Below are 23998 nucleotides of genomic sequence, written 5' to 3' on the forward strand. Positions count from 1 at the left end.
CCAGCCATCTATTTTTAACTGGGTGAATCAGTGAAACGGGTTGACCTGCTCATGAACCAGGAGCACATTTTAAGAGCACATTTCAAATATCCAGATCTTTCTGAGATAGTGTGATCTTTACCCTAGGTGTTGTGAAACAACCACATGCCTGCCATTGCCTGTGCAAGATGTGGTCCACATGGTCTACCATCTTCTAGACAGTTCTCTATACCAGAACAACCACAGGGTGATGATGGCCATGCTGGGAAGCTACTGTTGTCTTGTTTGCTGTTTCAAACCTACCCCCACACACTCAGAAAGATATTTCTTCCTAGTTGCACACGGGGCACATATAATACCTGATATAATAATAATTCTAGAATAACTCATACAGGTCAATGGATATTTGAGATTAATACTTAAAAATACTTTATTAATATACAGTACACACCAAAGGTTTGGACACACCTTCTCATTCAAATAGTTGTCTTTATTTTCATGACTATGAATATTGTAGCTTCACATTGAAGGCATCAAAACTTTGAATTAACACATGTGGAATTATATACTGAACAAAAAAGTGTGAAACAACTGAAAATATGTCTTATATTCTAGGTTCTTCAAAGTAGCCACCTTTTGTTTTGATTACTGCTCCATACACTCTTGGTATTCTGAGGTAGTGTGGGATTTAAAGCCTTATAAATGGGGTTGGGACCATCAGTTGTGTTGTGCAGGAGGTGGATGCAGTACACAGCTGTTAGTCCTACTGAATAGACTGTTAGAATTTGTATTATGGCAAGAAAAAAGCAGCTAAGTAAAGAAAAACGAGTGGCCATCATTACTTTAAGAAATGAAGGTCAGTCAGTCCGAACAATTGGGAAAACTTTGAAAGTGTCCCCCAGTGCAGTCGCAAAAACCATCAAGCGCTACAAAGAAACTGGCTCACATGAGGACCGCCCCAGGAAAGGAAGACCAAGAGTCACCTCTGCTGCAGACAATAAGTTAATCCGAGTCACCAGCCTCAGAAATCGCAGGTTAACAGCAGCTCAGATTAGAGAACAGGTCAATGCCACACAGAGTTCTAGCAGCAGACACATCTCTAGAACAACTGTTAAGAGGAGACTGTGTAAATCAGGCCTTCATGGTAAAATAGCTGCTAGGAAACCACTGCTGAGGACAGGCAACAAGCAGAAGAGACTTGTTTGGGCTAAAGAACACAAGGAATGGACATTAGACCAGTGGAAATCTGTGCTTTGGTCTGATGAGTCCAAGGTTGAGATCTTTGGTTCCAACCACTGTGTCTTTGTGCGGCGCAGACGAGGTGAACGGATGGACTGTACATGCCTGGTTCCCACCGTGAAGCATGGAGGAGGAGGTGTGATGGTGTGGGGGTGCTTTGCTGGTGACACTGTTGGGGATTTATTCAAAACTGAAGGCATACTGAACCAGCATAGCTACCACAGCATCTTGCAGCGGCATGCTATTCCATCTGGTTTGCGTTTAGTTGGACCATCAATTATTTTTCAACAGGACAATGACCCCAAACACACCTCCAGGCTGTGTAAGGGCTATTTGACCAAGGAGGAGAGTGATGGGGTGCTGCGCCAGATGACCTGGCCTCCACAGTCACCGGACCTGAACCCAATCGAGATGGTTTGGGGTGAGCTGGACCGCAGAGTGAAGGCAAAAGGGCCAACAAGTGCTTAACATCTCTGGGAACTCCTTCAAGACTGTTGGAAAACCATTTCAGGTGACTGCCTCTTGAAGCTCATCAACAGAATGCCAAGAGTGTGCGGAGCAGTAATCAAAGCAAAAGGTGGCTACTATATATATATATATATATATATATATATATATATATATATATATATATATAGGAAGGGAGGAACAGACTAAAGCCAGCTGTGTGTTGACTACTGCTATCTTGAAGGCCGAAAAACAGCACAAGAAAGTCACTGTGACCATGACTAAGTATTGAGCTTTAACATATTGTGCAATAACAGAGAAGCCTAACAAAGGACTGACCAGTGAGATCATCTGCACTATAAAAGCAATGCCAAAAAAGGGAACTGCCGTTGTGTCCTCGCAGAAGACTAGCGAACAAGATCGGACGGAGAAAGACGCTACAAATGAATCAGAGGACCAGAGACACAGCCCAGCTGATCAACTGCATTAAAAAGAGGATCAACCTATGTGTCCTGAAAGGACTGTGCCTCGAAATTGAAATCTATTGCCTTTTTACCTAGACAACTGAAGTGAACTTAATTGTTGAACAACTGATAGCTCTAAGTTTCAGGCTTCCGGAAGTCCTGAATCAACATCAGTTATACTTCTGGGGTTTCCTTCAACTCTTCAACCTCTGGAAGCTACTGTCTTCTGAGACATATGACAACAAAGTTCCTGTTTGACCATCGAAACCTGGAGCATCAGTGCATGTCCACTCAGAGGAAGAAAACTTGAGATTAAGTCATCTTTCCTTCAAGAAATCGCTCGTTGTTACCTGAAGAAACATCCCTATCGGGTGCATGGATGAGCCTCCGTCTTCAAAGCCTCTCGAAACTCACTAGTTTCAGCATCAGGGAAAGACAGGTTAAGTTGATTGATTCATTCTATTATTGATGTTATTAGGTGTTGCTGAATTTGAGCTGTTACTGACCCCTGCAAGAGCGACAGTAATTAAAGAAAGCATATAAAATTCTAGATAAATTGTGGACAGTCAATTATTTGAGTCACCTTATTTTTGTTTTTTTGTTGGTGGTAAAAAGTCCTTAGAGGGTGTTCCAACTATAAGGGTGTCACAGTCTTAAGCCTCCCAGGTAAGGTCTATTTAGGGGTTCTGGAGAGGAGGGTCCGTCGGATAGTCGAATCTCAGATTCAGGAAGAGCAGTGTGGTTTTCACACAGAAAGAAGGAGGAAGTTCAAACCATCTCTATGTGTTTATGTGTTTCACATAGCTGCAGGATCATATCCGTGACTCCAGTGTCTCACTGACCATACAAGCAGACAGAGATTTAAAGAGGAGCGGCAAACACAAATGAGGTGGACTGGCAGTACTTGTGAACAACAGATGGTGTCCTCCAGGACATGTTACTGTGAAGCGTCATCTCTGCAGTCCAGATATTGAACTGTTAGCAGTACGTTTTCTTCCATATTATTATTATTTTTAAAGACATGTTTTTCAGCACTAGTGGCCTTTATTTTGTATTTTTTGACAGTAGGTAGACAGGAAAGGGGTAGAGAGAGGGGGACACATTCAGTAAATGTCGCCGGGTCGGGGACTCGAACCTGGGACAGCCGCTTTGAGGACTATAGCCTCGCCATTTCTTCCATATCATTTACCCAGAGAGTTCACCAGTGTTATTTTGGCAACAGTTTACATACCACTTTTAGCTGTTGCTGACACTGCATGTGATGCCATCAGCTCAGTTGTTGTTAAACTACAGACACAACACCCCAGTGCATTTTAGGCAATACCTGGTGATTTTAACCATGCTTCACTCTCTGCTACACTTCCAACGTTCCAACAGTTTGTCAGCTGCTCTACCAAAGAACACAAATCATTGGATTTGTTTTATGCAAATGTCAAGGACTCATACATCTCTACAGCAAGACCTCCTCCAGGCAAATCAGATCACAATCTTGTTTTTCTCTGCCCGAAATGCATTGTTCAGAGGCAACCTGTAATAAAGAGAACTATTTGGTTAGGTTGCTTTGAGGCTACAGACTGGGACGCACTGTGCCAGCCACATAGAGAGGACATCAATGCCATGACTGGGTGTGCCACTGACTATATAAACTTCTGTGTGGATACCACAATCCCCACCAGAACCGTGAGATGCTTCCCCAACAACAAACCCTGGATCACCAGTTATCTGAAGGACCTGCTTAACAAGAAAAAAGATCCTTCAGAGAGGGAGACAGGCAATTATTGAGGAGTATACAGAAGCAACTTAAAGTCAAGATAAGAGACATTATCAGAGATGTGTGGTCAGGGATGACCAAGATCACAGGTTTTCAGCAGAAGGAAGATTGGACCGATGGATGTCTGGACAGAGCCATTGAACTTTATTATTTGACGCACACCTCAAATGTTTTATCTTCCACCTCAGCCATGGACCCTTCTGTTTCTAAATGTTTGCCTTCAACCAAATCAGAAGATGCTGATGCTCCCTTTGCCTCCCACTTTCACCTGTATGTCTCAAGAAGTCTGGTGAAGAGAAAACTGGAGAGATTGAACTGGAACAAGCCTGCAGGTCCAGATCGTGTCAGCTACAGTTAAATCCATAAAAAACTACAATGAATATCCTTTTGTGTAATCCATGCAATAATTATTAAAATACACAGTTGAAGCAGTAGAAAGTGAAACAAGCATGTTCTCATATTCTGGCACAGAGAGACTGGAAAGGCCTGTGTGGAGCCACATATTATCTGTCTTATCTTTTGCAAAAATATAAACAAGTATATCTAAAGAAATGATGTATGATGATTTTACATTCTTTCACATGTATTAAATGAAATTAGCAATCCTTGATTAACAAGTTAAAAGATGTATGATTGAAATGTGATTAAGAACTGAGGATTAGAGTAAAATAGTATTAAGGTTTGACATTCTCAGTCAGCTATATATGAAAGAAATATAACGTTAATCATTTGTAAAGCATGAATAAAAAGAATTTTAACACTGTTTTAAAGTAAATGCAGAAAGCTGAAGAATAGAATGTGTAATACTGTGTAAAGTTTAAAACTGAGCAGATTAGGGAAATAACTGTAGAATGGCTAGGAGTGACGAGAGCCAGTTGTATGCTGACAATGAACACTTTTGTAAAGAAGGAAGGGAGGAGGCGAATATAGCCAGCTGTGTGGCTATTATCGGCATCTCCAAGGCCAAAACAACAGCATCCGTGGGTCACGGTGACCATGACTAAAGTATTGGGCAATAATCAAGAAGCCGAGCGGAAAAGGTTGCGCAATAACTAAGAAGCCTAATAAGGGCCTGACCGGTGAAGGCATCAAGTGCTATAAAAACAATGCTGAGAGCAGAAATGGGGTTGTTTTCTCGCAGAAGACCAGCGAATAAGATCGGACGGAGAAAAGAAGCTTAGATGGAAAAGGAACAAAGACACAGCCCAACTGATCGACTGCATTAACAAAGAGGATCAACCCGTGAGCCCAGAAAGGACTGTGCCTCAAAATTAAGAATCTGATTTCATCTAAAGCCTTTTTATCCAGACAACAGAAGTGAACTTGATCGGTGAACAGCTGATTGCTCTAAGTTTCAGGCTTCTGGAAGTCCTGAATCAACCTCATTTATGTCTCCGGGTTTCCTTCAACTCTTCAGCCTCTGGAAACTACTGTCTTCAGAGACATATAACAATAAAGATCCTGTTTAACCATCGAAGTCTGGAGCATCAGTGTCTGCCACTTAAAGGAAGAAAACTGAAGATTAAGTCGTATTCCCTTCAAGAAACCACTCGTTACCAGAAGAAACATCTCCATCAGGTGCATGGATGAGCCTCCATCTTCAAAGCCTCTCCAAACACACTAGTTTCAGCATCAGGGAAAGACAGGTTGAGTTGATTCATTCATTTCTATTATTGAAATTATTTTGTGTTGCCATATTTAAGCTGTTACTGACCCCTGCAGAAGTGTTACTAATTAAAGAAAGCAGATAAAATTCTAGTTAAATCGTAGACATTCAATTATTTGAGTCACCGTATTGTTGGTTTTTCATTGGTGGTAAAAAGTCTTGTTGCCTGGTTCTAAGATATTTTAGGAGGTTTTTATAGGTTGCCTTAGTCAAGTTTGTTAAAACAGCGCCCTTGGGGCTCGTGCTGAGCTACTAAAATTAACGTAGCCCATATACCACGAGCCAGTTGTAAATTAGGGAATGAGCAGCCGTGAACAAAAGTGACTGTTGAAGGAGTGGTTGACTGCGATAGGCTACTCAGTCATCCAGACCTCCAGTTGAAGAAGGGCGAGACTTTTATATGAAGGATGTCAGAGGCTAGGCGAGTCATTTCCCGACACCAGCTTAAACAGAACTTTCAGTAAGTCCGCTTAGTAAGATCTTTCAGGTTTAAGGAAGTCCGGACCCGTTAGACGGAGAGCTGGATTGAGCAATCCCTTTAGACATGGGGAAGTAGGAGGGAGGGGTTAGCTCATCAGACAACGAAAAGCTTTTCTTCCAATGTAACATCCACATGAAAGGCAAGACTCGATTTGTCCACGCCAAAGGTATAGATCTGATGCCCAAATGTCCACTGTAGGAGCTACAGGTGGTAGCATGGGTGATGACTGGTCAGCACTTACACAATCCCACCTGGTGTCTCTCCATCAGAACCAGGATAACCTTTGACAGTGGAAAAATTTAAATAGGTCGTCCTGTTTAGTATCACTAATAGTCGGGTCAGCACTTTCAGAACTGGGCTACCTCTGAATACCATTGGGATATCGTCTGTTTTTCCTATGTAAGTCCTCAATCAGGTTGTTGTCCATTAAATGTCCAGTTCAGACCAGATCTACTCTTGCCAGGTCAGCATGCCGCACTTAAAGACGCCTGGAATGCAGGCCTTCCTCTGATATGGAGGTTGTGTTTACCCAAGAAAAGATACCTCTCTTCCCTCCAGGCCTTCACATCATGATGACCCCCTTTAGATATCTGATGCGGAAGGACTGTCAAGGACTATCTCATTGTCTCCTGTGTGTTGTGAATTACATTTTCAGCCATAAAAGAGCAATAAAAGGTTAGTAACTCAGTCTAGAGCAGAGCAAGCAGACCAAGACACTGGTTTGATTGTATTCTCTGTCCGTTCTCAATTCTTGCAAGAACTAATTGAAGTGCCACTTTGATTGATTTTCACCGGTCTCTTTTGTTAGCTGAATTTATTAAGGCACAATTTTATTTTCCAATTTACACCTTTTACACTGCATGTCTATGTGGTCCACCAGCTGTAGGCTGGCTCAGAGGAAAGTGCTTCAAAGGGTCACCAATGTGGCCCAGAAGGTCGTTGGCTGTCCTCTCTCCACACTGACAGAACTTCACAGTTCCCGCTGTCCTTAAGTTTTAAAAAATCTTTCTGTTTTATATAAATTATTTTTTTATGCGCAGATCAGATAGCTTTTTTAACTTTCATTGTACTTGTGACTATGGCAATAAGGAATATTCTGTTCTAAATGAAAAACACAGTTTTCAAATGATGATTTTATTTATTACGTATAAAGTTATTCCAACCAACCTGACCCTCTGGGAAAATGTAATTACACCCTGAACCTTCTGTTTCTGACATGCTGTTTTATTTTTACATTGGACGTAACGGGACGCTCACCTTCTAAAAATGTCCACTTTCATCTCATCAGTTCACAGAATATTCACCCAGAAGTCTCTGGGATCATCAGGAGGTTTTTTGGTAAATGTGAGACGGGCCTTTGTGTTCTTTTGGGTCAGCAGTGGTTCTGGCCTTGTACCTCTTCCAAGGAGGCCATTTTGCTCAGTCTCTCCTTATTGTTGAAGCATGACCTGTGACCTTAACTGATGCAGTGAGGCCTGGTTATCTTTAATATTAAAATGAGTTTGATGACCTGAAACAATGTGATAGAAAAGTAGAAAAAGGGTTCACATACTTTTTCATAGTGCCGTAGCTAACTCTATACATGTAATACTAACACTAGATATTAACTTGCAGCTGTAACAACCTTCACTAACGTGCATTCATCTCCTTAACATATTTTACAAAAAAACAGACGAAGTCCAGTTTCAGTGAGGAACAAAAAACTCGATACCAGGGGTGGAAATTAGCAGCAGTGGGTAAATTTATGGACCGGCACATAAATCTGATTAACCCATATCTGCTGTAACTGAAAAGCACATTCCTGGTGTGAAGTGGTTGGGAAAAGCACCAAACTTTCTAAAGACAAGCCAACAGATTAACCGAAAGTGAAAAAGTTTCTTTAGTGACTGGTCCGTTTCAATTACCCGTTTTGACCTCCTGCTGGTCCTTTCACCATACTGTACTTTTAGTTTTGGTATTTTTAGACCCACATTTTATACTTGTTTTAACAACTGATGACTTGAAGTATTTTTCTATAATCTCTCCATGTCTTCTGTAAGGAAATGTGGTAGTTTGACTCCAATAAATAACACCAGGAGTTCCCTTCAGAGATATTTTGGTTTTATTAGGGTCGTCTGAAGTCTGATTTCACCATAAAATGATAAAAGGAAATATAATATCTTCTGAAAATAATGCAAAATAAATTAAATAAATAAGTGAAGTTTCATTTATTTTATGGTACTTCTTCTCTATAATTAATAAAATAATGAAACTAAACCAATATGCAATGGTTAAGTACATGGGTATAAACTGTTTCATTAATGTCGGCAGCACTCCAGCACCAGCACCAGTTTGTGTGGATTAGCAACAAATAACCACGCGATTCTTCAATAAATAAAACTTACCGTAATATGATTGTTTTTTAGAACTTAGACAAATATTATAAAAACGGGTGGCTTGTTATAGTATGAAGTGAAAGGAAATTTAAATTTCCACCCCTGCATGACACAGAACCAAAGATACGAGTATTAAAGAGTTTGTTTGTCCTTTATGTCCCTGGCGTTCAGTATCCGAGGGCTCAGCTTCAGACCCAACTGATGGTTCTGTAACATCAACAATATCTAATAGAACCCAACCAACACATCAGTTTGTGTCTGCAGACACCACCAGTCCCAGAAGTCCATCCCGTCCATCAGTCGTCAACTTTCCGAACTCGTCGGCAGAACGTCCAGTGATGCTCCACTGTGTTCTCATTGGCTCGTTCGCTCATGTGAAGAACCCGGGTGTTTCTTATTGTGAAACCCTGAAACACAACAAACAGTCGTCAGATGTTTGTTAGAAGGTTGTTTTTCTCATGAATTCTGAAGTAGGTTCAAATGAACGTACTGCTTTGGAGATGAATTCGAGCAGGTGGACACGCAGGCTGACCTCCTGCTGGTAGTCGCATGGTCCAAACGTGAAGGACACCTGGTAATCTCTGGTGTCCATCATGTGTTTGTTCCACTTGGTGAAACTGCTGGAGATGGACTGCAATACTGCATGAACCTGAAGAACCAACAACAGGGTTGGTTATTTCTCCTTCTAAAGTGCAGAATACCATTAAACTACTCAAGGAATCTGGAGAAAATGCCGGTGTGGAATTAGTGGGAGTGCATGGTAAGATCGATACCCATCTGACTGATCTGACTGAAGGCAGAACCTAAGCTTTCCTCTGAAAATGGTAAGGTTCTGGATTGCGAATGAGTGAAAAAGCAGCAAAAGTCCAATGAAAAGTACTGAAAAACCTCTAGAAAGCCAGGAGAATCGTTAATGATGACCAGGTTAGGAGACCAACAGTGCAGATGCAGACTTTACTCTTTTTACCCAAGTAGGAAGTCAACCATTCACACCATGAAACATGTGACTAAAGCTCTTCTAAAGTGGGTCAGGTTTGGTCAGCGGCCTACATGATTCTGATGATGCACGGGTGGGTTTGTGACTCATGGGCCTGAATAAAAACCATTTGTTTTGAACTAAAGAAGCTTCAGATGAGAGATCAAATGTCTTTGAGAGAAGGTATTTGAACCCTTAAAGTTCTGCTTCAAATGAGAGCAGAGTCTGGATCTTCTAGCAAATTGAGACTTCAGCCTAACATTACGTAACATCTGGGTCTTTAAATACCTGTAAATAAAGACAATAAAATTAAATACTATAGACATCAGAAGCCATGTTAGGGACCTTAGTAGTGATGGTGAGCTGGGTGATGATGACTGCAACGGGGTTGGAGTACTTGGAGAGCTTCCTGGTGCTGGAAAGCTCCACCACCTCCTCGTAGGTGTCGGTGGGGTATGGCAGCAGGGGTTTTGGGTCTCCCAGACACTGGATCAGGGGCTCGATCTGGTAGAAATCTGCCTCTTTCCGGAGCAGCTCCGTCTCCTTGAAGTCACATGGCAACGTGAGCTCAGACGTTCGCAGGAAGTTGAGGATGTAGCTGAAACAGTGGAAAAAATGGAGGGCAGATCAGCGGAGCCTAACAGCTGGGGACAGACAGGATGAAAGCTGTTTTCCTTCTGGTTGTAAGGAAGTGAGAGGCTCCTGTTTGGAAATGTAACAGTTTTAATTGTCCGCACTCGAAAAACCTGCATATGAGTCACAATCCTCTCATTTTCACCTTTGGTTTGTTTTTGGTTGAAGCTTTGGAACCTTACCTTCAATTATAGGTCTGCTTCATTGGCTCCGTTTCAAAATTTTATGTTTAAAGTAAAACTTTGTTTACTCAATTACACTAGTAGAGTTCCAGGACCCGATGGTTTCCCTGCAGAACTCTGTATTTTGGCCACTGCTGGACCTCAGCTTTCAACGGATGGTCAGAGAAATTCAGGGTTGAATGGTGGTTACTGCAGTAAAATTTTCCTATTGGCTCAAACGGTCCAGCTTGGCCCATGTCTACATCACAGCTCCTGTGTTCAGGTATAAAACCATCACTCAGACCTCCCCCAATAGAAAGTACTCCTGGATCAGTACTTCTTTGTTCTTTTTGTGTCTCTGCTCTGTTCTCTCAAACCTCCAGTCGGTCGTGGCAGATGGCTGCTCACACTGAGCCTGGTTCTGGTTCTGCTGGAGGTTTCTTCCTGTTAAAAGGGAGTTTTTCCTCTCCACTGTCGCTACATGCATGCTCAGTATGAGGGATTGCTGCAAAGTCAACGCCAGTGACTGTCCACTGTCTCTACATGCTCATCCAGGAGGAGTGAATGCTGCAAGTCACTGACTGGATGCAATCTGCTGGGTTTCCTTAGATAGAAAAACTTTTTATCCAATTTGAATAAATAACTGAATCTGACTGAACTGTTCAATGATTACGATTAATTGGAATGTATAAACCTGACCTGAAATCTATATGATTCAATTGAATTGACTCAGCCCATTTTAAAGTTACCCACTTTTCACACAATGCAAAAGGAAACAAAACTTGCCAATTATTTTTACCTCCATCTTCTTCCCTCCCTGTTGGTTGGAGTAAGGGGGAGTCAGGTTTAGCCTAAACTGGCTCAGTTATGGTTGAGGTCCAAACACACCCTCCATTTCTGCTACCTGTATGACCCCTTCTCTTTTCCAATGGTTATAATCAATCTGACAGAGAGAGGTATCCCAATCATTGTGGTTTTTAGTATAACAATGACCATCAGTGGGCTCTAGATGGACAAACTTTATCAGTGTATTATTTTACTTAGTAGCCCTACACATAGCCCATTTGAAAATGGCCAAACTCTAACACTCAGTAGTTTAATCTAACCTCCCCAACGACCCCGCACCATTCAAAACCCTTTGTGAAGATACTTGAGATGACGTGTTGGGAATTGGCACTATATAAATAAAACTGAATTGTTCAGCTCACATAATGCCTGTGTGGAAACAAATGTTTGGATTCCTCTGAACTTCCATACAGGGCTGTCCTCTCTCCCCCTCACTGTTGCTTTGTTCATTGAACCACTGGCAGCTGCAATTCAGCAGAACAAACATAATCATGGAGTTGAACAGTCTAACAGAACCCATCAAATGCAGCTGCTTTGCTCAGGCCCATCCTGCATCTCAATCTTACTACACCAGAGACATAGGGGCTTTGGGGTGGCGGAGACTCTACAGAGCGCAAGCAGTGAGGTCTCCAACACCCCAACTGCATCCATTTTAATTTGGACTTGGACTTTCAGACCTGCATTAATAGCAACATTACAGAGCTCAGTATTTTCTGCCTGATAGTACCCCAGATTGTCATGGCTTGTGTAGCGGAGGACCCCGGAAAGCAGACGGACAGGCAGCATGACGGTAAGTAGAAGATTTTAATCTTTAGAAAAACACAACTCACTCATAACAGGAGGCCGGAAAAAAACAATAACAAGGCAGGGAAAGACAGGCATGGCATGATCCGTAACAACTGTCTGAAAACAGGATGACATGATCCTAAATGTTTCTGCGAGGAATGAACAAACAGATATATATATATGGAGCAAGAACCAGGTGAAACGAGGAGACTGAATGCTTAGTGCAGGTGAACCGAATGAAGCTGATTGAAAACAGACAGGAGAGAAGAAAACGTGGCTGGAGCAAAACAGAAATTCAAAGATACAAACTAATAGAAACATAACTAGAAAAAACATGAAACTAAAGCATAACCAGATCCATAAACCTAACTTTACAAAACATGAACTAGAAGACATAAACTAAAGCATGACAGAAGCATGATTCAAAACCTATCAAGAAATAATAATAAAAACCCAAAAACACCCACAAATTATGACACCGATTCCCAGTTGGTGAAGGTCTGCGTCAGTCTGCAGGTCGGTCTGAACAGGATCACCGACTGCAAAGGCATCAGCTGCGGTAATATGAAAATAATGTAGGTCTTATTGAAATAAATCAAATAAGTCACATATTGGAGATAAAGGTATTTTTAGATAACATTTCCAGTCATTACAAAATCCACAAATACAGTACAGACCAAAGGTTTGGACACACCTTCTCATTCAAAGAGTTGTCTTTATTTTCATGACTATTAATATTGTAGCTTCACACTGAAGGCATCAAAACTATGAATTAAAACATGTGGAATTATATACTGAACAAAAAAGTGTGAAACAACTGAAAATATGTCTTATATTATAGGTTCTTCAAAGTAGCCACCTTTTGCTTTGATTACTGCTCCACACACTCTTGGCATTATGTTGATGAGCTTCAAGAAGTAGTCACCTGAAATGGTTTTCACTTCACAGGTGTGCCCTGTCAGGTTTAATAAGTGGGATTTCAAGCCTTATAAATGGGGTTGGGACCATCAGTTGTGTTGTGCAGGAGGTGGATACAGTACACAGCTGATAGTCCTACTGAATAGACTGTTAGAATTTGTATTATGGCAAAAAAAAAAGCAGCTAAGTAAAGAAAAACGAGTGGCCATCATTACTTTAAGAAATGAAGGTCAGTCAGTCCGAACAATTGGGAAAACTTTGAAAGTGTCCCCAAGTGCAGTCGCAAAAACCATCAAGCGCTATGAAGAAACTGGATCACATGAGGACCGCCCCAGGAAAGGAAGACCAAGAGTCACCTCTGCTGCGGACGATAAGTTCATCCGAGTCATCAGCCTCAGAAATCGCAGGTTAACAGCGGCTCAGATTAGAGAACAGGTCAATGCCACACAGAGTTCTAGCAGCAGACACATCTCTAGAACAACTGTTAAGAGGAGACTGTGTGAATCAGGCCTTCATGGTAAAATAGCTGCTAGGAAACCACTGCTGAGGACAGGCAACAAGCAGAAGAGACTTGTTTGGGCTAAAGAACACAAGGAATGGACATTAGACCAGTGGAAATCTGTGCTTTGGTCTGATGAGTCCAAGTTTGAGATCTTTGGTTCCAACCACCGTGTCTTTGTGCGGCGCAGAAGAGGTGAACGGATGGACTCTACATGCCTGGTTCCCACCTTGAAGCATGGAGGAGGAGGTGTGATGGTGTGGGGGTGCTTTGCTGGTGACACTGTTGGGGATTTATTCAAAATTGAAGGCATACTGAACCAGCATGGCTACAACAGCATCTTGCAGCGGCATGCTATTCCTTCTGGTTTGCATTTAGTTGGACCATCATTTATTTTTCAACAGGACAATGACCCCAAACACACCTCCAGGCTGTGTAAGGGCTATTTGACCAAGAAGGAGAGTGATGGGGTGCTGCGCCAGATGACCTGGCCTCCACAGTCACCGGACCTGAACCCAATGGAGATGGTTTGGGGTGAGCTGGACCGCAGAGTGAAGTCAAAAGGGCCAACAAGTGCTAAACATCTCTGGGAACTCCTTCAACACTGTTGGAAAACCATTTCAGGTGACTGCCTCTTGAAGCTCAACAACAGAATACCAAGAGTGTGCGGAGCAGTAATGAAAGCAAAAGGTGGCTACTTTGAAGAACCTAGAATATAAGACATATTTTCAGTTTCACACTTTTTTGTTCAGTATATAATTCCACATGTGTTAATTCATAGTTTTGATGCCTTCAGTGTGAAGCTACAATATTCAGTCATGAAAATAAAGAAAACTCTTTGAATGAGAAGGTGTGTCCAAACTTTTGGTCTGTACTGTAGGTAGAGAAATGTCCTGGCAGGGAAGCGATTTGTTTTAGATTTGTTTCACTTTCTTTAAATTCAGAAGTTTATATACATCTTGTCAAAATGAGGTAAAATCTTTCCATGCATGAATAATTAAACTCTCACAATTAAATCAAGTACAAATCAGTAAATATTCACACTTTGAAGCTGTAAGGATTCGGGAGGTCCATTTTGAGTTCTGTATTTATTCCCTTTTCTTTTGCAGAAGGGTACCAGTATGACTGAGACAAAAGAAATGATATTTAATGTAATTATCACATCTTAAACTACATGAATAAAATGTGATAAAGAAGAGAATGGAGGATGATTTCTTTGAAAATCAAGTGAGCCATATCAATGATGGTATGATTGAATTGTGATCATTTTAAACTGATAATTGATAGTTAGTGTTTAAGAGGAAATGTAATCCTGAGTGAAGTAGGGCAAAAAGTGAGATGCTGATAATTAGGAAACTAAGAACGTGACTTAAAGAAAGCCCCTAGTAAAAACAGGAACTGAAGGCGTATGACAGAGGAACTGTCAGCAGATGGTTCATGACTGATGAACCTCATGATTTTGGGAAGTTTGGGAGAATTCAGAGAAAAGGATCAACTTATGGACAAGTAACCAATAGAATAAGCATGGCAACAAGAACCCACCAATGAGGCTAGAATCTGGTTTATAAAAAGGGCAAAACAGAGGAACTGTTTGGTTGTTCCTCGCAGGAATTCTACAAACAAGACCAAAGATGGAGAAAAAACACTGTAGATGGTTTAAAGGTAGCCGCAGACAAGCTGAAAATACTGCAAAATAAAGAGGTTCAACTCGTGAGCCTAAAGGACTGCGACTTCAAATGGATATCTAATGCCAGCAGGTATTTTATACCCAGACAACTGACAGAACTTGGTGGACTAAGGAAACCTGGTTGTTCAGAGTCTCAGGTTCCAGACATCCTGGAAAAAGCCCTTTTACACATTAAGGGTTTCACTCCACTCCTCAGACTCTGATCATCAAGACCCAGGACATCATTGCTTCTGAGCATCAAGACCCAGGACATCAGTGCTTCTGAGCATGAAGACCCAGGACATCAGTGCTTGTGATCATCAAGACCCAGGACATCATTGCTTCTGAGCATCAAGACCCAGGACATCAGTGCTTCTGATCATCAAGACCCAGGACATCAGTGCTTCTGATCATCAAGACCCAGGACATCAGTGCTTCTGATCATCAAGACCCAGGACATCAGTGCACTGTACTCAGATAAAGGAAACAGAGGACTTCAGTTGCCTTCTGCCCAAGAAATCAACTCATTGCCTCCAGAAAAATTCATCCTGATTGAGTGCATGGAAGATCTGACCCTCAAAGCCTCCACTTCAAACTGTCCAGTCTCAGGATTAGGGAAAGTTAGAAAATAATCAATTAACCTAACCTATTATTTGACTATTCTGCGTAGCTGAATTTGATGCTGTTACTGACCGCCGCCAAAGCATTACTAATTAAAGAAGCATATAAAATTTTAGAGGAGTTGTGGACAGTCACGTAATTTAAGTTCTTCAGTGGTTGCAAAAATGTCTTGGTGCATGGTTCAAAATAATGATAGGAGGTTTTTAAAGGTTGCCTTAACGTGTTAAAACACATTGGTTGAAAAGGGTGTGACTTCTGGATGTAGGCTGTTAGAGGCTAGGCGTGTCATGTTGCAACAGCAGACCAACAGAACACCAACAGATTGTTCAGTAATCCTGTTCAGTGGAAAACTCGTCAGGTTAAGAAGATCCGGACCGTTGAGCGATCCTCTCAGAATTAGGGAGTAGAAGGGAGGGGTTCAGCTCATCGGACAATGAACATTTCCATAGTATTTTATTGGAATTGCCTTTTAAACTAAAAATGAGGGATTGCTGCAAAGTCAACACCAGTGACTGTCCACTGTCTCTACATGTTCATCCAGGAGGAGTGAATGCTGCAAGTCACTGACTGGATGCAATCTGCTGGGTTTCCTTAGATAGAAAAACCTTTTAACCAATCTGAATAAATAACTGAATCCAACTGCTTTGATTGTTAGGATTAATTTGGTTCTATGAACCCAACCTGAAATCTGTATAATTCTAATGAACTGACTTTGTAAAGCGCCTTGAGACGACGTGTTGTGAGTTGGCGCTATATAAATAAAACTGAATTGAATTGAACTGTAGGTCTTGGATCAAATGTTTCCCTTCCACAAGCTTCTCACAATAGTTTGATGAAACTTTGGCCTATTCCTCCCAACAGAACTGGTGTAACTGGCTTGCGTTGCTATAACTGAGGATTTTGAGTTAGTCAGAAATTGCGGAAAAGGTTGCGACTTTATTGACATTGTATGTAAATATTTGATTTCAACTGTATAAAACCTTGAATAATCAAACTCCATTTTAAATGAGATATCTAGTTGTTCTGTGTGTTCCCAACAGAACTTTTGACTGCAGACTACTGGTGGTTCCTAGAGTTTCTAGAAGCAGAACGGGAGGCAGATCTTTCAGATTTTAAAACGTTGTCAGGATCAAAGGTGCTTCTGGTTCAGAATCTCAGATGCATCAAAAGCAGCTATAAACTCCATCGATGTAAGATGTATTTATCACAGCTAAAAAATTACAAATAACTCAAGGATCATAAGAAAGTCCACCAGGAACAAATAATTAATGTAATTTATAATTCATCAAACTAATTTCTACCCTTTAATATCAACCTATTGAAAGTAACAGGGGAAAAAGAGGGAGACGTTTTGTGAATAAGAAATGTCTGAATATTTACCAAAGTCCTCCTTTTATCAAAAGTTTGCAGCCTAAACTTGGATTTTAATACCTAACACTTCTCACACCAGAACCACCACTACAGAACAGGCAAAGAGAGTGCCTACTTTGTGGCTCACAATCAGGCTGTCGACTAACTCACAGAACCTAAGGGTTCCTCAATTTGGATTTGGAACCAAGTGATAAGCAAAATATGAATCTTGGAGGAATTTTACACAAAAAGCGGACAACCAGAACTCAACAAGCTGATCAGGCTTCTCTTTGACTCAGTAGGTCAAAACTTGCTGAACTAAAATGTACTGGTTCTGGTTGTCTCTGACTGAGCCAGAACACAGCAGCCTTGGGAGCAGGCAGGTTCGAGGGTAGGAGTCGCCATGAAGGCCTAGTCAGCCAATAATAGGAGGATTCGGGCTCACGTGAGAGATCTGTTAGGTTGGACAGCCAATGACAGAATTGAACTGAATTTTTCTTTTTCTGCCATGTTCTTTAGACGACAAAGAGACCGAAAATGTAAACTATCCTGGTGGATTAACGTGTTTCCTGGCTGGAGCTGTTTACTGAATAAACATGAAGGATTTAACACATACTCCTGGAGGACCCCCCACAGGGCACTGTCGAAGCCGTCTCTGCTTCCCCGGGTCCGTTGATTTGGGCACAGGTTTCAAAAGAGTGAAATAAACACAAAGTACAATCAGCTTATGTTCGCCTCTGCGCAGAGGGAGAGATAGACCCCATCCAAACACCTGCGAGCCCAACTCTGGTCTCTCTCTGCTTCCAGCTCGTTTTATTACTTCTCAAGGGTGTGTTCAACATATACATATATCATGTCACTCATGTATAGCATAACAGTTCCTTATGTCCAAATAAGGAGTGCTTCTTATTATTTCTTCCAGCAAGCTTATCTTGTCTTGTCTCCGGCGTTCCCCTTCCTTCACCAATTTACGACCTTGCACTCTCTATCCTCTACTCCCTGTCCTCTATCTGCACATTCCAGTTACACACATAGATAGTTTATATTCTACAACAGCACCACGAGGGACACAGTGGAATGCCTTCTCCAGGTTCACAAAACACATGTGGGCAAACTCCCATGAACCCTCGAGTACCCTGTAGAGGGTATAGAGCTGGTCCAGTGTTCCACGGCCGGGACAAAAACCACAATGCTCCTCCTGAAGCCAGGGTTCGACTATCGGCCGGACTCTCCTCTCCAATACCCTGGCGTAGGTCTTACCAGGGAGGCTGAGGAGTGTGATCCCCCTGTAGTTGGAACACACCCTCCGGTCACCCTTCTTATGAAGGGGGACCACCACCCCAGTCTGCCAGTCCAGAGGCACTGTCCCCGACCGCCACGCAATGTTGAAGAGGCGTGTCAACCATGACAGCCCCACAACATCCAAAGACTTGAGGTACTCAGGGTTGATCTCATCCACCCCCGAAGCCCTGCCACCGCGGAGCTTTTTAACCACCTCGGTGACTTCAGCCTGGGTGATGAAAGAGTCCAACCCCGAGTCCCCAGCCTCTGTTTCCACCAGGGAAGTATTGAGGAGATCCTCGAAGTACTCCTTCCACCGGCCGATAATGTCCTCAGTTGAGGTCAGCAGCCTCCCACTCCCACTGTAAATTCAATTCAATTCAATTCAAAAATACTTTATTAATCCCAAAGGGAAATTAATAAAATAAATAAATAGTGTTGGCGAAGCACTGCTTCCCCCTTCTGAGGCGCTGGACGGTTTGCCAGAATCACTTCGAAGCAAACCGTGTCCCTCGTGATGCCCTATGGGGTGCTCCAGGAAGTATGGAATCCGGGGCCCTTTACTAGGGGCCATCCGGTCTCTGTACGAGCGGAGCAGGAGTTTGGTCGGCATTGCTGGCATTAAGTCGGACCTGTTCCCGGTGCATGTTGGACTCCAGCAGGGCTGCCCTTTGTCACTGGTCCTGTTCATAACTTTTATGGACAGGATTTCTAGGCGCAGCCAAGGGCCAGAGGGGGTCTGGTTCGGGGACCAGTGGATTTCATCTCTTCTTTTTGCAGATGACATGGTCCTGCTGGCCCCCTCTAGCCAAGACCTACAGCAATGCGCTGGGGCAGTTTGCACCCAAGTTTGAAGTGGCTGGGATGAAGATTAGCTCCTCCAAGTCCGAGGCCATGGTACTCGGACTTCTCGAGGTTTTAAGGAGAAATATTATTGTGAGAACCAACAGCAGCTCATTCTACACAGATGTTGCGGCCTTCTATTTATACTTTTGGAACAGCATCGACAAATGCGTGCTTCAAGCAAGAGACGGCGTTCTCTCCCACAACATGTTGCTAAGCAACGCCCAGCTGAACAGGCATGATTTTATAAGTTTATACACCTTTGATACCAGTAACAAAGCTTGTTAAGTTTGAAGAGACGTTTTGTTCCGTTTAAAGTGGACCAAAAGTACCAGGAGTGAATCCACCTGCATCTTTATGAACAGACCTTTAGTCACTCTTTGTTGTCTCATTGTCAGAGAAAAACACGGTTCCGGTCTATATTTGCCGTCCTCAGCACAAAACTCAGCCGTAATTTGGTCCAATACTTCATCCACGGTTTAAAACGTGGGGGTCTAAGTTTAATTATTTCTTGTGCGGCCCGGTAGCAATTGATCCACGGACCGGTACCAGTCCGCGGCCTGGCGGATGGGGACCACTGATTTAACACATTTAGAATTAATAATCATGGCTGTTCTAAATGTCTAAACTAGCAACATAAGATAACTGATATAGAAAGTATTGACATGTTTTCACAGGCATCCAGACAGAACCTCTTTTGAGCCGAACACTTTGGATCATCAAATCTAAAAGCTCTGGGTTCTCACCGAAACAGCGGTCCGTCGCGGTCAATGAAGTAGTTTCCGTGGGAGTCCTTCACCGTTGGGAGGTCTCCTCTGAACATGGCGCCCAGCATGGAGTCCGGGTAACGCTTCAGGGTGGACAGAGACGTGCTGTAAACGCAGCCGCCCACGTTCAGACTTACTGGCTCCCCCATCTGGATGTAGGAGGAACAGAGAAAGTCACAACAACATTTTGGCTCAAATCAACAAGAACTTAGTCCAGGATCTTTGTCTGGCAAATGTTTGTACAGCTTTAATCACAGTTGTATATTCTAGATGACCATCGTGATCAAATTGGGCCAACATTTACTATATCACAGCAAAAGGTTTAGCATTAACAGCTAATTTACACCAGTTATTTATAATTATTTAAGTTGGGTTCTGATCATTTCTGGTATGAAAGGGTGTCGTCTCCCATTGGTCGTTTCATGCCGACCACACATTTATCCGTACCTACCGAGGGGGATGTTTCGAACTCAAAGATATTTTAAATATATTTTGCTCCAAATAGCTGTTATTATATGACCTAAGGAACTGCCAGCTATAATTACTTTGGTTAGATCAGGGTTCAGAACCTGCCATTGGTTTTGAATCATCTGGCCCAAACAGGGAGGGTGTCTGTCATTTCGCCCTTCAGCTTCAGCATTACATAATTTGCCAATTTCGGACTCGATATACCCGGCTTGTTCTGGTCTGAAATGGTGCTGCCTGCTGCAGGAGGTTTTGTCCCAACCCGTCATTATTTCTAACCTCACAGATATCTCATACCCACCAGGTGGGTCACATTTGGCTGCGTAAATCTTCATATCCTGTGTAATATTTACTATAACAACACATGATTTAAAATTTTAAATCATTTGGAAAAATCTTATGAAAAAGGTTTGATTATTCTAAAAATCTGCTACTGTAGTCATCTCTAAATCAAGCTAAATCAGTCAGAACAACTGAACAAATGTAGGAATTAATTTAATCATGGGATGAAATGGCTGGGAGGGGATAACAAGGTAGTGAAGGGGCAAAATGACCAGAACCCAGTGGTGATCAGAACCAGAATAAATTGGAATAAGGTGTAATACAAAGTGTTTACGTAATTATATACAATGAAATTAAATTCCACATGCCATTTGAGCTTTGTATAACCACTTATCTACATAATTCATGAAAATACTTAACCACAGAAATTAAATGTATACACCATGGTTTAAACTTAAAATGGATAAGAAATTGTGCTTTTTTTTTTTTACAGGTACGCAACAGAAGTGGAACGGGACGAAATGGCAAAGCATAGGTTTGAAATGGGGGTTAGCTTAATAACGCCCCACTTTTATATCTTCAAATCAACTGCAGGCAATGAGGTCTGTCAGTAGGTGGCAACGTTATACGTTCAAGTCTAACACCCAATTAGTTTACCCAAAAAGAATAAATTGTCTTTTCCGATTAATAAAAAACAAAACTCCAATTCCTTTATTACATTTAAAAGGCATCAAAGGGAATTCCCTAAGTCCCACTTTAATTACTGGGCAGCGGAAATCCATTCCTGCTACTGGTCACAACCCAGAGAGGAAACACCTGTCTGGTGACAGAGCCAACCTGCAGCACCTGGATCCCTGCTGCTGAACCGCAGCTAGAAATACAGCTGCAGACGTTAATTGTGCATGATGTCTGAAGTCAGGTTTTTCCTGTGAACGCAGCTCTGTGCAGAGCATTGGTCAACATTCCCAACACGGCAGAGGGAAGGCGAACTTCTTCCTGCAGGTTCTGCTTTGACTTTGTTGGGTTTTGGGTCTTGAATTAAGCAGAACTAAGGCTTCACAGACTCTTGTTGGTTAGAAAAGTTATTTAATCTGGTCGGCACCCGAGTCTGAATTTTTATTCTGCACCAGATGTGCCGTTTTGGATGGGTTCAGGTCCTCACAACCTCACAACAGTAATCAAGTCGACACACGCACCATGTGACCCAGGTCTCCATTCTCCATCTGGCACCACACACTGACTGCTGCCTTCTCCCTCTGCCTTTCACAGCACCAAGATGATCATTTCTGTTTCCACCTGCAACGACAAGGAGAAAATCCTGAGAGACGGTTGCCATGGCGACAAGCTGCCAGCGGGTCCACCGTGATTGGAGGAGGAGAATCCTGGCTGATTAGACATGGGTCCCTGATGTGTCTACACATCTGTCAGCTGGTGAGGAAGAGGATGCTTACAACTGATGAATGGATGCCGATTAAAACAGGTGAACAAAGAGCTCTCCTGCTGTTTGGAACATTAACTCCACTCCTGCTGCTATAAAGCCAACATCAGAGACCAGAACCAGCCGAGGTTAAAACCCCTTATTTCAGGTCATCCTGCTGCAAACAGAGTAAGAAACTCAGCTTTAAAACATCCGCAAAAGAAGAAGAAGAACCAGAGATCGTCAGGTCTGTTTTGAGGCCTTTTCAGTTAATTTTAAATTTCAAAGGTTTATAACAGACTTTTCCACAGATGTTAGGCCTTAACCTTGAACAACTACAGACTGTGGATGGATGGGAATAAAGTTTTGACACAGGTTCTCAGTTGAATTTAGGTCTGGACTTTGACTAGGCCATTGTAATACATGAATATGTTTTGATCTAAACCATCCCATTGTATCTCTGGCTGTATGTTTAGTGTCCTTGTCCTGCTGGAAGGTGAACCTCCATCTCATCTCAGGTCTTCGTCAGGCTCAAACAGGTTTTCTTCCAGGATTGTCCTAAATTTAGCTCCGCCCAGCTTCCACACAGCATGATGCTGCCCCTACCATGTTTTATTGTGTGGATGGTGTGTGTTCAGGCTGATGCTTAATGTAAGTTTCCTGCCACACATAGCACCTTTTATGTCTCTTGGTCTCCTGTTATAGAATAGCAACAAAATACATTGCAGTTTGAGGCTGTGGCTTGACAAAATGTAGAAAAATTCAAGGGGTGTAAATACTTTTGCAATGGACTAGTTTCTACTTTTCCAGAGAATACAGAGACAATCAGCAGAGGGTGAATGTGGGTAATGTTTCAGCATCAGTAACAGTTTCCTCTCTGCAGAACCGGGTCAGGCTCCTCAGACGGAGCTGGATTAGAGGAGAAATGAGACATAAATCATCAGAGAACTGTAAAGTTGTGAAGAACAGACATACCCTGTTTCCTTCAGGAGTGAATACTATTGCAAGTGTGAGCTGTTTCAGCCACAGAGGCACAAAATTAAGCAGAAAGGTAAACAGTACATGTAGTGTGCGTTTAATCTGGTGTGAATGAAGACATTGCTGAAAGGTAAATGAGATTTCCTCGCTGCAGCAGGATTATGAGCTCTGATCTAATTATTTAGAGATAAAATCCCTTTAGGATCTACAATCTTATCGCAGATTGTGATTAATCTCTAATTCTCTGACAAACAGCCACACATCCAGAATGATCCTTTCTGGAGATATCAGAGGATTTAACGCAAATATGAAGCTATAACTGGACATTTCTGACATTTAGGGAGAATAAAAAGCGGTAATTTTGATTATGATGATCTCCTTCTCCAGATGCTGACGCTTGTTTGCGTCTTCGCTGTCATGAAATGTTCATATTTATGTAAAGAGGATCTAAGGCTGGAACCAGTGAGTGAAATGAAGCGGAGCAGCTTTGTCTGACAGAAGCTAGCAGTTAGCAGCTGTTAGCAGGTTAAAAACCAGTTTAAAAAATACGTTTTTGTAAAAAAAAATAAAAACCCTATCTGGTCTTACCTTAAACGGCTCCATAATATTCAGCTAAACTGGTCTATCACCGCAGGTTAAAGCTGTTAACTACATTTGTTTACCTCCTGTGTTTTTTGCTGGGGGTGACACTTCCGGTAAGACTTGTCAAAATACAATCTACAAAATAAAGGCCGGTTAAATAAAACTTGAAACAAGTACATTTTAGAAAGTGTCTAAACAATAGAGAGAATTTAGTAAATAACCAATTTTATCTGACATATTTAGACACATCTACCAACAGACTGTCCTTAAGAATGTAAAGGAAAATATTACAGCTAAAAGAACATTTTCTGGATCATCAAATAGGTTTCTGGATGTCCAGCAAGCTCCAGAACCGCCTCCTCCTGCGGGATGAGCAACTACCACCAGTGCAGAGTTTGCTAAAAATTAGCAGCAGGTGGGTCTAATGTGACGGTTTTTGGGCAAAGGTCTGTGACAAAAATGATAGCAACATCAAGAACAGACTGAAGGTTCATTTAGATTTGAA

The 23998-nt window shown here is 42.1% G+C and overlaps 1 protein-coding gene across 2 annotated transcripts; it reads right to left on the minus strand.

Moving 5' to 3' along the window:
- Window positions 1-8125: 8125 nt before the first annotated feature.
- kctd6a (potassium channel tetramerization domain containing 6a) lies at window positions 8126-23635 on the minus strand. Of its 2 annotated transcripts, XM_047347158.1 has the most exons (6): window positions 23500-23635; window positions 21713-21812; window positions 19749-19918; window positions 9744-9996; window positions 8913-9071; window positions 8126-8829 (listed from the first exon to the last, which is right to left on the minus strand). In XM_047347158.1, exons 2-6 carry the CDS (start codon window positions 21737-21739, stop codon window positions 8719-8721), a joined length of 720 nt encoding a protein of 239 aa, XP_047203114.1. In that variant the 5' UTR covers window positions 21740-21812; window positions 23500-23635; the 3' UTR covers window positions 8126-8718. The 2 variants fall into 2 exon arrangements, with proteins under 2 accessions (XP_047203114.1, XP_047203115.1); XM_047347159.1 differs by lacking the exon at window positions 21713-21812 and having other exon boundaries at window positions 23500-23603.
- Between the last annotated feature and the right edge of the window lie 363 nt (window positions 23636-23998).

Source organism: Girardinichthys multiradiatus, chromosome 20 (assembly GCF_021462225.1).
Source record: "Girardinichthys multiradiatus isolate DD_20200921_A chromosome 20, DD_fGirMul_XY1, whole genome shotgun sequence".
Taxonomy (NCBI): Eukaryota; Metazoa; Chordata; class Actinopteri; order Cyprinodontiformes; family Goodeidae; genus Girardinichthys; species Girardinichthys multiradiatus.